General features: G+C 42.4%; 1 protein-coding gene across 1 annotated transcript in view; it reads right to left on the bottom strand.

Moving 5' to 3' along the window:
• Window positions 1–10,665: 10,665 nt before the first annotated feature.
• Window positions 10,666–13,639, bottom strand: part of LOC113406548 (phospholipid phosphatase 3) — a 67,794-nt gene continuing 64,820 nt past the window's right edge. The window contains exon 6 of the mRNA XM_026651833.2: window positions 10,666–12,505. Coding sequence (XP_026507618.1) covers window positions 12,380–12,505 — 126 coding nt within the window. The 3' untranslated portion in view covers window positions 10,666–12,379. The remainder of the gene's footprint in view (window positions 12,506–13,639) is intronic.

The raw sequence follows: 13,639 nt of genomic DNA, 5'->3' as shown, positions 1-13,639 counted from the left end.
CATCACCAGCAGACAAAGTCTGCTCCCAATGAGCTTAACTCTCCAACTTCACCTCCTCACTTCTCATGAGAGGAATTAGGCTCCAAAGACCTAAATCTAGTGTTGTACTGGTTTTCCAACTTGGTCACTCAATTGACTTGATAGGAATCACGCTTGATGTATACCAGTGTAAGTAAGAGGATAATCAGACCTGAGGTAGAGTTCGGCGGATGCGGCCCATCTGCCACAGGGCACTCCCTCAGCTACCCAGTGTGCCGCACCGCCTGGCCTGTTTGGGTGGTCTCTTATTCACAACACACACACAGCCTATTTCTACTCCCCATGTGTACCTTTAATCTTTGATACCAAGCACTGCAGAACATAACACAGGCATGTGTCAGGAGGAGTCTTCCACCCAGCTTTTTCTACACACCCCACTCACTCTCTGAGCTCTCCCTTTACTTACTTTTCCTGCCAATTACACGTCTTCCCCTTATTGAGCTAATTACGTCATTAATCCAACCATTGCCCCCAAGTGTCAACAATTCCCACCATAACAGGTTAATTGATTCAAATTAAGCCTGTAATCTTCTCTGTTATGCAATTACCTAAGTAATCAGGGTGCTACCGCTAGCACTCTATCACATACCTTCCCCCTTCTTATGTCATTTGAGACCTTTTATTGCCTCCCGGAAGGGAGGGGGCTCTTTCTCCCCATTGGAGCCCTACCCACTTTGCAGGGCTGGGGTTCTACCAGATCATTGTGTGCCCTTTTACACTGGCTGTCCATGGGACACCAGTGAAAGACAAGGGACCCCCACCCACAGAAAGTTAACTCAGAGACTGGAGGTTTGTCCCATATTTCCACCTTGACCTCTAGGTCACCACACCACTCGTGTCTCATTGACCTTTCCTCCAGCTTTCTTTGCCCCTGGGTTGTATCTATATAGGGATTTCTCTCTTCCCTCAACTTGCCATGCCCCAGGCGAGAGGTTATCTGCCTAAGATCCTCCTCTTCTCCCCCCAGGGTCTTGTTATTAGGGACCTTGTCTCCCTCATTAGTATTTTTTCCATCTCGGGCTTTGCCTGTGGCTTGCTCCCCCTGGGAGCTGGCTGAGACTCTGCCCTCCTTGTCCACTAGATTCATCACTCCCAGACAGAGTGCCCCCTTTCAGTACTTCTCCCTCCCCCCCTCAAGTCCACTAGCATTTGGATTCTCTCTGAGCTTGTTGGCATGTGTCTAGCGTTATTTAACACTAGTCCTGAAGGGTTGCCTGGAGGGTGTACGACAGAGAGTTCTTCATACAAGCCCCACCACGGAGGTTGCCTTCTCCGTCCTCCTGCTTTTTTTCTACCAGAAATGGAGACCAGTCCATTCTAATCATTCCTGCATAGGGCAACAACTTCAGAATGCCCACTCTCTGCCACTTCTACCTCCATTGGAAAAACAGCCACTGGCTAAGTGTTCCTTTCCCTGTGGGCACAATTCATTGTAATCAGCACCCCTTTCTGTCACCACTGCAGCCTGACCAAGGTGCTCTGCACCAGTGAACATGCAGCTGCAGAATCCATTGGAATTGTCCTTATCCCCAGACTGGCCTTTACCTCTGCCCACCACAGAATTCAGAATCCCATAGTCTATGCACAGGCAGATTTTCTTTATCTGTCCTTTGCCCCCTCAGTGATAACACACCACTGGGTGGGCACTAGAGGCACCCTTCTTCACCTCTGACATCATCCCCTTTCCAGGCTTTGGTGACGGCGGCTCCTCAAACTTTTTCTCTCACTCCCTTCCTAGGGGAGAAGCTCTTTTCTTGGAAAGTCTGCCTCCACATATTCCTGTGTTAATGTCACAGAGGACTCCAGCAACTCCAGCTGGTACCTAACCTTTCAGAGTCTCATGGAGGCTCTGTCTGAACTGTTCCAGAGTAATTGAGTCCAATTGGCCCCTGTGTCCTGTCTTTCTGGCCTCAGCTACCAATTGGCCCAAACACTAGCTTTTGTATGAATGCCTGGGGATGAACCCCATCATTCCATCTGGCTGCCCTACACTTTTGGTGATATTTCTCCACTGACATGCCCACCCTATCCAAAATAGCAGCCTACAGTGTGTCATAGTCCTTGGCTTGATGCTCCTTTAAGCCACCTGAGCCTCACCGGTGAGTTAAGGGGCTAGTTGCAGCCCCATACCCCTTTGTCCCATCTGACACTCATAGCCAAGTGCTCAAACATTATCAAAAAGGCACCAGGATAATCCTCCAAAGCCATTTTACATAGTCCCAGATCTACTGTCCAATGTCCTGTTCCCTCATTGTCATTCACCAGCCTCTGCTGGAGATGCTGCTGTACCTGGGATTGCTCCTTGATGAACTCCTGTATGGCCTGTTGCTGTCTCACCTGCCAACCCAAAAGTGCTTGTCTCTCTGCTTACTGGGTCCTCCTGCATCTCTTTTTGTTGTTCAGTTAGCCAGTGCAGCATCTCATTCATCCACTGCATCCAGATCCTCTTCCCTAGCACAGCCAAGATCCCCAGTATTGAGCTAATTACCTCATTAGCCCAACCATTGTCCCCAAGTGTCAACAATCCCCACCATAACAGGTTAATTGATTCCAATTAAGCCTTTTAGCTTTTTGGTTATGCAATTACCTAAGTGAATAGCAACAGAGAGTCCTGTGGCACCTTTAAGACTAACAGATGTATTGGAGCATAAGCTTTCGTGGGTGAATGCCCACTTCGTCGGACACGGCTACCCCTCTGCTAAGTGAATAGGGTGCTACAGATAGAACTCTGTCACACCATCCATTAGGGTTTCATGAAGAGATGGGTCTTGTACCATGCCACGGAAGTGGCAAGTCTTGGTGGAGTATAATCTCTGTTGGAAGCCAGCTCTACAGTGATGAACCAACCAACAATCCAATTGAAAAATTGCTGTCTCCTCTGATATGCACCCTGGGCTCCGTTAGCTGGAGATGCTGGGTTGAATATGGCATCAGTACAGTGGGAAAAGGTTACAAAATTATCATTCTCCAGGGGACTGGAAGGCTCAGGGCCTTAAAATAGAATAAGGAGTCTTTTTCTTATGGGACACTAGGAGAAATCTGATTTCTGACTAAAACTTACTCTTGTCTCATGGCTGTTTGGTGGCTTACATGATATGAGTTGATGGTCACAGTGTGGTGCTAAGTGGCCTTATCACTACCAACACATTTGACATCAACTGATGTGACAGTCTCACAGAGGGCAAAAGACAGACTGGGTGAAGAGCACGACCATTTTAATTTTAGAAGAATTAGTGATGAGCAAATCCCCATATTTGATGAGCAACCACAGCACGGATACTTATCTAAAAAATTGGGGCAAAGATCTAATATGAGCAAACAATTTTGAAATTTTCCCAACACTCCCACTTCCAATTTTATTTGTAGCACAGTAGCAAACAAACAGCTGGAAATGAAAAATAAGGAAAGAATTAGCCGTGCATTGATCACTGGAACAGATTGCCAAGGGATGTGGTAAATTCTCCATCACTTGGAATCTTTAAATCAAGATCAGATGCCTTTCTACAAGATATGCTCTATCTCTGCAGCAACTTATTAAGCGAGATGAAGAAGTAGGTGAAATCTGGCCTGTGTTATGCATGAGGTCAGACTACATGATCATAATGGATCCCTTTGGCTAATTTGGACAAAGTTGTTGCATGAATCTCAAATATGGTTCCAGTTGGTCTTGATTGAGTTTTGGGGTGACATTCAGGAGAGGGGAGCTTTTATGTTAACCACATGGATTAGCTATGCCTCACTGGTCTTACCAATGTCCCTCCTGTACCTGTTCTGTGGAAAGGAGAATAATTGAGGCTTTGTACACAAAAAGAAAGTTGCACAGGTTTAACTTAAATCAGTCTTTAAATTTATTTCGTTAAATCTGTGCAAACCTCTGTGTGCTCATAACAGCTCGTGGGAAAATTAGCTTTATTTACTTTGCAGAAAATTACAACTTTTCAGTGAAAAATCAAACACCGAAATATTTTGGCTGAAAACCAAAATAGTTTGATTAGGAAATGCTTTGGTGGTGCCTTGTGGGAGTTGCAGCTTCCTTCTAAAGGTTGGACTGCCAGATTGGGCAACATCTCCCATGATGAACCATGGTCTCCTCTCATAGTGAGGGGAGGTGGTTGCATCATGGGAGACCCTGGCCATGGGGCATAGTGGAAGATGTAGTGCGGCTGGAAAGCCTGGCCCAGAGAGGAGAATGGGGACATGAGGTAACCAAACTACAACTCCCATGAGGAACAAACGTGTGCTATCTGAATCAAAATATTTGGGGGTTTGGCTCAAATATTTCAGTTTTTCGGGATGTCATTTTTTTTTCAACAAAAACTGAGGGGAAAAAAACATTTAATTAAAACCCAGTTTCCTGTATTAAAAACAAAAACAAACAGACAAAAAAACCAGTTTCAATGGAAAACTTCCAACCAGTTCCTATTTTGTTTTTAACTGTATTATTTCTGTTTAACTCAATCCTGTTCCTACCAACTTAAACTAAACAGCAATAAGTTTGGTGAAAAAATGAAAGAAAAGCATCCACACAGTTTTCGGCATTGGCTTAACTAAATTGGTTTAAATTCACATCTTAAGCCAAAATGGTGGAACTTTATTGTATACACAAGCCCTTAAAACTCCAGAGATGTTATTCATGCACCTTTCACCAGCATTCAAATTTTCCTGAAGGAAAAAGTGTTCATTCTCCAGCATAAATTGACGAGAACACAATATTTGTCCATTAGTTTGTAGTACACCCTCGCTTTATCCTGAAAACAGTTTTATTTCTGAGACCTTTATTAAAACAGCATAGTTACTTTTGGTGTCTCTTTTGGGAAATAGTTAGCATAGTGTAATGTGTGTGCTAGCTTGTTTAATTTATACCTCAGCATGAGCTCACCCAAGACTACAGAACTGAAACCACACACACACACACTTACACACACACACAAATATATTTATAAAAATCTTGGATGGAAAAGCCAAGCTATTTGTACCAGTTCCTGTAGAAACGAAGTGAATTTTTGTTAGTTTGGGATGGAGAGAGAAATTATACCTTTTAATATTTTGGACTTTTGCCCAATTTTAATTACTTCAAAGATTCTCATCAGAAGTGGTCTGAATTCATTTCTGCACAAAGGGGTCATAGTGACAGAGTTGGGATAAGAATATATATATATATTTACACACTTCTGCTGACGTGGCAACACTAAAAGGTGTTTTTTAAAATAACAGCTTGTTGTTCCTTCTGGTTATGAACTTTTAATATAAAGTGAGATAAAAAACTGTAAACTTCACGCCATTACAGGCTACATATGCTGATATTTTAGCTACTACCAGTGAGTTCACTAACACACTTGTATTGTGAGGTGTCCCAAAGCGTGACATTGAAAGTTATCTAGTTACAGAGAGATCAAGTTTATTTCTAGATTAAATAAAAAGATACCTTATTACTTGAGGCAGCACCAATACCATGATTACTAGGAAGATACACGATTACTTAGTGACTTGCTGACATTAGTAGTAGTAGTATTACCATAACACCTAGGAGTGTATTCTATAGGAGTTTAGTCCACAAGTAGAGAATAAACTTTGTAGACTTAGACTTTTCTAAGGAAAACAAATGATATGTGTGGATAAGAGAATTGATCTCTCTTGTGACTTCCCTGCGAGTGTTGGGTGAACAAGAAATTCAAGATCATTTCCCTTATCAGCTATGGATAGGTTGAAAACAAGGGATTGGGCAATTAGTCATTGCTGACAGTTTGATCAGTACTATACCAACACATAAGGAGGCAGTCTGTGCCCTGAGGAATTTACAATCTAGACATAACACAGTTCAGACATACATAATGCATCTGGAACCAATATGAGCTTGGGGGGTAGGGTGCGAAGATCACAGCTGAAAGACTTTTCGGGAGATGTGTGTCTTAGAAGATGATGTTTAGCTGATCCTCCCTGTTAACCCCAAACTTTCCCTAACTTCTGCTTCATTCAATAGAGATGTCAACCTCCAGTCACAAGTATCCATTAAACACTGGAGATATTTGGCAGGATATATAAACAAGTCTATAAAAGGTGGTGACGAGGGGAAGATCAATCAGTTCATTGACAGTGGGGAATAAGGAGGAGAGTATGTCAAGGGGAAGAGGTGGTCACAGGTACGGTGTAGAGAGTGAGATCATGGAGTCAGAGGCGGGAGGTAATGTTTTTGGAAGTTCTCAAAGTTTTCTTGGATCCAGGTTACATATAGTCTTAGAGTTGGGTCTGGCCCAAAACCCCAGCTCTCAATGTTAGGAGTGTTTGTTAATTGAATCTGGATCCAAATTTTGTTCTTGGTTTTATCTTTATAAAGAGCAATGAAAAACCCTGTACCCAAACATTGGGCTATTAAAAATCTAACGTAAAGATCTCTAGTATTAAATTGCCTCTGCTTGTGGAACATGCGGTGACCTTCTTCCTGGTATGGAAAGCTACACACACCAAAATTACTGAACAGTACCGGAACACCTTTGCTGTCTGAAGTTTGCTTAGACCTCTTTCTGGGAATGGCAATTTACTGTCACAGAACGTTTCAAATCTTACCTTGGAGCCAAAGGCTCTACTCCATGAAATGCAGGTGCTTGCATGCAGCCACACATGTGCAAATATGTTAAATATGTTTGCATGCAAAACTATAGTTTCTTAGTAGGTGTTCCCCCATAGCTCTGACACTTTCACAGAAAGGCCAAAGGATCAATGGCTAAAAGCAATTTTTCATGCTTTCTAGGGCTGACATTATCACTTCCAAGAATGGCGTCTAATTTTTTTGCAGTACTAAGAGCCATATCAGCAATTTACCTGGGGATTGAGCAATGTTCCTAATTTGTAGCGATGTGCTTAATTTTTTAATCCAACCCCACCAACCATCCAGGTACTGATAGCTTTCCCGGTGTAACTGAAATAGCTGGTTGATTGAGTTCATCAACAATAAAATTCCATATCTGCTCTACTTCACCTAGTGGACAAGATCTATATGCTACAGATGAAAGCAGGCTGCATTTGGCCCTTCTTTAGACAGCTTCAATTTACAGCTGTAAATTGAAGACCATCTACTGCAGAGAGATTCTGACCTTTGGCCACTTCTAAAAGGCTTAACTTACCTCACTGGACTTCAGTCTGCTGCCTTAGTTTCCTGTCTCCTTGTATGGTTCTCCATTTCACTGGCTTCTCATTCACTTCCCTCCTGCCAACTACACATTGATCATGACCTACCTGTTTTTCTCCAGATGAATCCTTTATTGTCTGCAGTGTCTGCTGCCCTTTCTGGAATCTAGACCTTTTTAGTTAAGCCTACTCTGCTCACTACCTGCACTCACAGGGTATTCTAGACCTATGCTGACCTTTACTCACACTATCCAGTCTTCCCTCTTTTTCTCCTACCTGACAGTGCTGCTACTTTGGACCCAATCATCTCTGACTATTACTAGGTCCTCTGCAGTTAACCCTGTTCCTAGAACTTGCCATCTGGTCTTTAGCTTGCATCCCCTGAGATTCTCCTTTTCTCTTTTCTGACACCATTCTTCATCTAGCCAGTTCTCTGTTTTGTTTTTGTTCCGCTCAAGCAAATGTTACTTCCTTGGCTTGCCTGTCAGCTTCTCTAGTCTGTCTTCTCTGGTGTGGTTAGTTTTTTAAAAAACTTTTGTTTAATTTTCATTATCTCCTCCTCACTATTGTAATCCAACTATGCTGTATTACCAACACATACATGATGTTTAATATACGTTTTTACTGCTTGCTAGTAGTACAATGGTTGCAAGCTAAATTACACACCTCTGCAGCTATTGAAGGCCTCTGATCTTCTTAACTCTTCAACCTCATTTCTCTGTAAAAGTCAGAAAACTACTCAAGTGGTGCCAGAAACTGCCACAAACCTCCATGGCTCCTTTCCATAATACACTTTAAATCCCATGATTTGTTAACTTTCATCAATTTATTCTCCTCTTATATGCCTGTCTCCCATAAACTTACTCTCTACTAGCTTTTATAGGCTCTTCACTAATGCACCCTACCCATATCCCAGCAATCTATATCTTTCCTCCCCATTTGCTAAATCTTCCTCTATTAAACTGTCTTCTGTATGTGGAATCCGAGCACCTCCCCACTGTACCATCCCACTCCTTAATATTCCCTCCCTGTAGGCACGCCTCCAAAACAACCTTACTCCTGCATATTCCCTTAGACCCATCTCCACTCAGTTATTAGTATTTGTGTTGCCACAGTGCCTAGATGCATGAGCTGATATCAGGGTCCCATTGCATTAGGCACTCTACATACACAAAGTAAGAGACAGCCCCTGCCCTGAAGAGCTTACAATGTAAATAGCCAAGACAGACAAAGGATAGAAGGAGAAACAGACCCCAGAAGGGGCCATACTTACCTCAGGTCACACAGCAGATCAGTGGCAGAGCCCTAGAAATAGAACCCATGTTTTCTGAGGCCCAATCTGGTGCCCTAACCAGTAGAACATGTATTGAATAAAGTTCATGGAGGATCGGTCCATCAGTCATTATTAGCCAAGATGGTGAGGGACACAACCCCATGGTTGTCCTTAAACCTCTGACTGCCAAAAGCTGAGCCTGGATGACAGGGGATGGATCACTCAAAATTGCCCTGTTCTGGTTGTTCTCTCCCAAGTTATGTGCCACTGGCCACTGTTGGAAGACAGGATACAGGCTAGATGGACCATTGAGCTGACCCAGTACGGCCATTCTTATGTTCTTCCACTTCATTCCTCTTCTTCCACTCTCCTGACTGACCCAGTCTTTCTGCCATTCTTCATTTTGCGCTTATTAATACTTCCCTGAAGCAGTCAGAAACACCAGTCTCTCCCACTGCTCCTAATACCTCCTATTCTGCTCCCCATTTCCTTTGACACTCCTCCAATTCCTACTCTTCCACCCATAGATCTGTATTCCTGCCCTCCTACCTGGGTGGTTTAAGATCTGACATTAAAATCCAAGCAAGCACTTCATTTAGTCCAACAGTGAAGACTTCCTTAAGTTTACCTTCATAGCACTTAGAGAATTTTGCATTCAACTACAGTCTGTTTGTGGGCTGCATGTTGGTAAACCCAGACAGGGTTTCCCTCAAGGGAAAATTCAGGCTGCTGAAGATGACTCAATAGGGGGCGACTCTTCCCTCTGAGAAAGTATTGGAGATATTATCAGACACAGTGCAGCTAGAGATGCCATCTTTCAGATAAGTCCTGCCAATGAATGTTAATATAAAAAATCCCCTTATACTAAGAATAGCATTTACCCAGCTGTACCAAGTTTCAGTATGAGTAATAACAACTCCTACCATGTTCTGCCTGCTTAATTTCCCCCCCGGCTATTTCACTTTGATGTGGAATTCACATCCTATCACAAACTGTCATGCATCTTTGCCGCTTCTGTGCTTCACCCCAGAGTGAGCGATCAGAGAGATACCTTGACTTTTAACTGCCACCTGTGTGCGGACATAAATAGATGTGGGCATTTTTGATTTTTGCACTCAGAAAAGATCTTCCATATCCATCCAGATGAAAGTTTCCTATTACAATGGAGCGTTGTTGGTCTCAGAAGAAAAATGTGGAATAAATAAAATGGGGACAAAATATATTTCTTTGAAAATGCTGAAAGAGAGGTGGAGCATGGAAAGTGGCAGGGCTGCAGACTGTGGTCTGTGTGTCTTTGTCCTGTACACAACAGACAGCGTGAGGCTGTTGTGCTCCAGTGCAAACGTGCAGAGGTAACACATGGGCACATGTAAGGTTAAGTGCCTGGCAGCCCTTGACGTTAATTAGAAGCACTGTGGTCTAGCGGATAGGGCGCTGGATTGGAAAGCTGGTTCTCACCCTGCCACTGATCTTCTGCATGACTGTGGACAAGTCACTTGACTTCTATGTTTCTGTTTCCCTCTTCAGTGTTCTCTATTTAGACTATACGCCCTCCAGAGCAAGGACTGTCTCTCCCATTTGCATCGTGCCTAGCAGAGAGGGGCCTACCTTAACATAAATAAGTAGAAGTAAATTTCAAGCTCCTTGAGCACCACTCCTTCATACACAAGAGCACTGGGTAAGAAAGAGGTGTGGCCAGAGGAGAGCTCATCCTTACTATGTAAATAAGGGGTTTAGCTATGGGCCTCCATCTTAGTTACTTGTGCCTTGTGACAGAAATAAGCCAAAGTCCTGGTCTACACTTAAAATTTAGACAGACCTAGCGACATCTCTCAGGGGTATGAAAAATTCACGCCTTGAGTGCTGCAGTCAAGCTGACCCAAACCCTGGGGCAGACGCGGCTAGGTCAACAGAATTCTTCCATCACCCTAACTACTGCCACTTGGAGACATGGATTACCTACATCGACAGAAAAACGCCTTCCATCGATGTAGGAAGCATCTACACTACCGCTCTGCAGTGGTGCTTCTGTAACATCCACAGTGTGGGCATGCCCTTGGTGACCCCCACATCAGAGCTCTCATTTAAAGTGAGATCAGGTTCAGGGCTTTTTTGAGCCTGGAACAGATATATGCAACACCTACCCAGTGCAGTGTAAAGCCCCAGATATACCACCCCAATGCATTTTCTTCAGATTAATCTAAGAACACCACAAATGCAGAACATGGTTAAAATAGGATATTTAGTTGTGTTATGAGCTTTTATTTAAAAAGCACATTTATACAGCAATAATTTCGCAGATACAAACTTCAATTTTGTATTCTACAAAAGTCTTTGAATATTCTTCTCTTTACAAAATGAAACATTACAAAAATACAGACAATTTAATATGATTTTTTTTATACAATTGTCTCTAGTTGTAGTTATTTTCATTAAAATATTGCTACCACAGACCTACAATATTTTAGTTGACTACAAAAAAAAATTAATTCAATGCTTTTTTAAGCAGCAAAATGTAAATAACACAGGTCAAGACACAGTTTATAATCATAGTGGATATATCTAAAAAATTGTTTCAGAAATAATATTTTACATAGTTAATTTTTAATGTTTTATACATTATTTATATAATATTTATATATAAAAATCATAGCTTGCTATAGCTGAAATGATAGGACGGATTGTGTAATATAGATGTGCAAATGGCCATTCCACGTGGTTTGCATGATCCCTTTTCAATTTAGCTTTTTTTCAAAGTTTTAAGATAGATCTTCAATATTTGTCTTTAACTTTCATCAGAAAGCCAAAAAGCTAGGAGAAGTAGGCCAAATTCTGCTCTCTTTTACACACTCTTGATACACTAGTGATGTAACTGAGATCAGAATTTGGCCTAATGTCTATTGAATGGCTTATAAACAGGACCCTAAACAGAGAAGATGAGGGAATGCTCAAAACTGTTTGAAATACAGGCTAGGACGTTCCACCCAGCAGTCCATCCTAAAACTGCAGAATCATTGTTCCCTGGGACTCAATCCCAAATTTATAGTGCTAACATATCTTCAACAAGATTGACCACTAACAACTGACATGACGTGAACTCCCAAAGGTGGCGGTGATAGCACAGAAAATCCTTCTGCAATTTATCAGGGCCAGGAGTAGTGAAGGGAGCCTTTTTTTAAATTAGGCCATTTGTCAATTTTGTGTAGGCTTGATGCCTCGTACAGTACTAATGTCACCAGGTACGCAGTGGAAATGAAGAGATTTGGCTTCTAAGTGGATAACGGATTCATTCATGCACAATTTGTTGTGGAACCACCTTAGATTGTTGGGGGTTTTTTAAGTTTGTGTAGTATGACCAGGCACTCTTCTGACATTTTTGACTGGGCAAGCTTCTTCTGAACCAACATCACAGTATGGAACGGAGTCAAACAAAGCAATATTAAAAAGAAGGGGTGAGGGGAAAAGAGCGGTGACACTTAGAAACCAATCCCAAATCTTGAATCAGTGCTGTTTCTTGTATATAGTGCTATATAATTTAGTTGTGAGTTTTTCTTACAGGCATTGGAAATCTTCCTAGTAAAAGCTAAGATGGCCGGCTTTACATAATCGTTTAGTGTTCATTATGCCATGAACAATTTGGGTTCACTACAACATGAACACTCAACCAATTGCACACCCAGAATTCCGGCATCGCTGTTTGTTTGTTTGTTTTACTCATTGTTGCTTTTGACTTAGTTGAACAATACCCATTTCATGCAACTGTTGCAAGTGAAAAGGCCAGAGAGTAAGACCTTATTAGTCGGGCAAGAAAGTCTCTCCCTACATTCTACTGTCTGATGAGATTTGAGAGCAGCAGGTAGTTGCTGTCAGCAGTCATTTTTGCAAAAAAAAAAAAAAAAAGGGGGCGGGGGAGGATTGTGGAGGGAGGAGGGTTGCAAAGGTCTACACCATATTGTGGTGATTGTTCCGTTCAATGATGTCCACAGGTGAAAGGATATCTTTCCGGATTGGAGGAGGAGGCAGGGAGGTCCTCATCTTGGGTTTGAAGAGGTCTGACACATAAAACACCTGTAAATAGAATTTAAAAATCAATGGAGTGATATTTGAAGAAGTTTTTCCTCAAACACTATTTGATAGATTATCAATGAGAGAGTTTTCATGTTCTATTTTACTGTAACCAAATTCTCTGTTTGTTTGTCTGACTGACTACAGGACTGGGACCTAGGAATTCCTGAGCCCAAATCCCAGCTTTGAAACCACCTCACCGTGTGTCTTTAGACTCAGGGTCTGGTCTCAGAAGGTGCTGAGCATCCTCCACTCCCACTGGGGCAATGGGAGTACTTAGCATTTTGTAAGGCTGTTTTCCTAGCTGTGGCATAGGCATGTACAATACTTGACTACAAGCCACATAGGGTTTTGGGAGGTTACATGATAATGGCTCAGTATGAACTGTGGTGGGCATTAATAAATGATCGCATTTATTTGCTATAAATAGATTGATAACACACAACTCCACAGCATAGGCTTGAAAGCCCAGAAATCAAGAGAGTTCCTTCGGGCAGGGACTATCTTTTTGTTCTGTTTGTACAGCACCTAGGACAATAGGGTCCTAGTTCAAGTATACGCCTCCTAGGCACTACAGTAATATAAATAAATAATAATAATAATAATGACGATCAATATACTAGGCTCAAAGACCCCCCCCCCCAAAAAGTTTTAATCCTGCTTGCCTGACTCACACAAATAGCCCCACTGATTAAAATGATCTGAGGGGCAGTTAAAAGCCCTAAAGTTAAAACTACTCTACAAACAACACCATTTGTAACAGGGGGAGGGATAGCTCAGTGGTTTGAGCATTGGCCTGCTAAACCCAGAGTTGTAAGCTCAATCCTTGAGGGGGCCATTTGGGGATTGGTCCTGCTTTGAGCAGCAGGTTGGACTAGATGACCTCCTGAGGTCCCTTTCAACCCTAATTATCTATGAATCAGGGTCACTTGATATATTCTACTTTCCCCCTTTCTCATGACACGAGCTACAAAATTGAAGCTTAGTCAGGATGACCGTCTAGCAGTCAGAGTCCAACGGAAGGAGGAGATATTCCTGCATACCCAATGACATAACCGTGCTGCCGGATGTGAAAAGGCCAGCATTTGACAATTTAGGGAGGCAGAAACAGAGTGCTGGGAGGAAACCTTCATTTCC

The sequence above is a fragment of the Terrapene carolina genome, unplaced genomic scaffold, assembly GCF_002925995.2.
Source record: "Terrapene carolina triunguis isolate 2854851 unplaced genomic scaffold, T_m_triunguis-2.0 Scaffold103, whole genome shotgun sequence".
NCBI classification, from domain to species: Eukaryota; Metazoa; Chordata; order Testudines; family Emydidae; genus Terrapene; species Terrapene triunguis.
The sequence above is the reverse complement of the archived record's forward strand: the minus strand, read 5'-3'. Positions and strand labels throughout refer to the sequence as shown.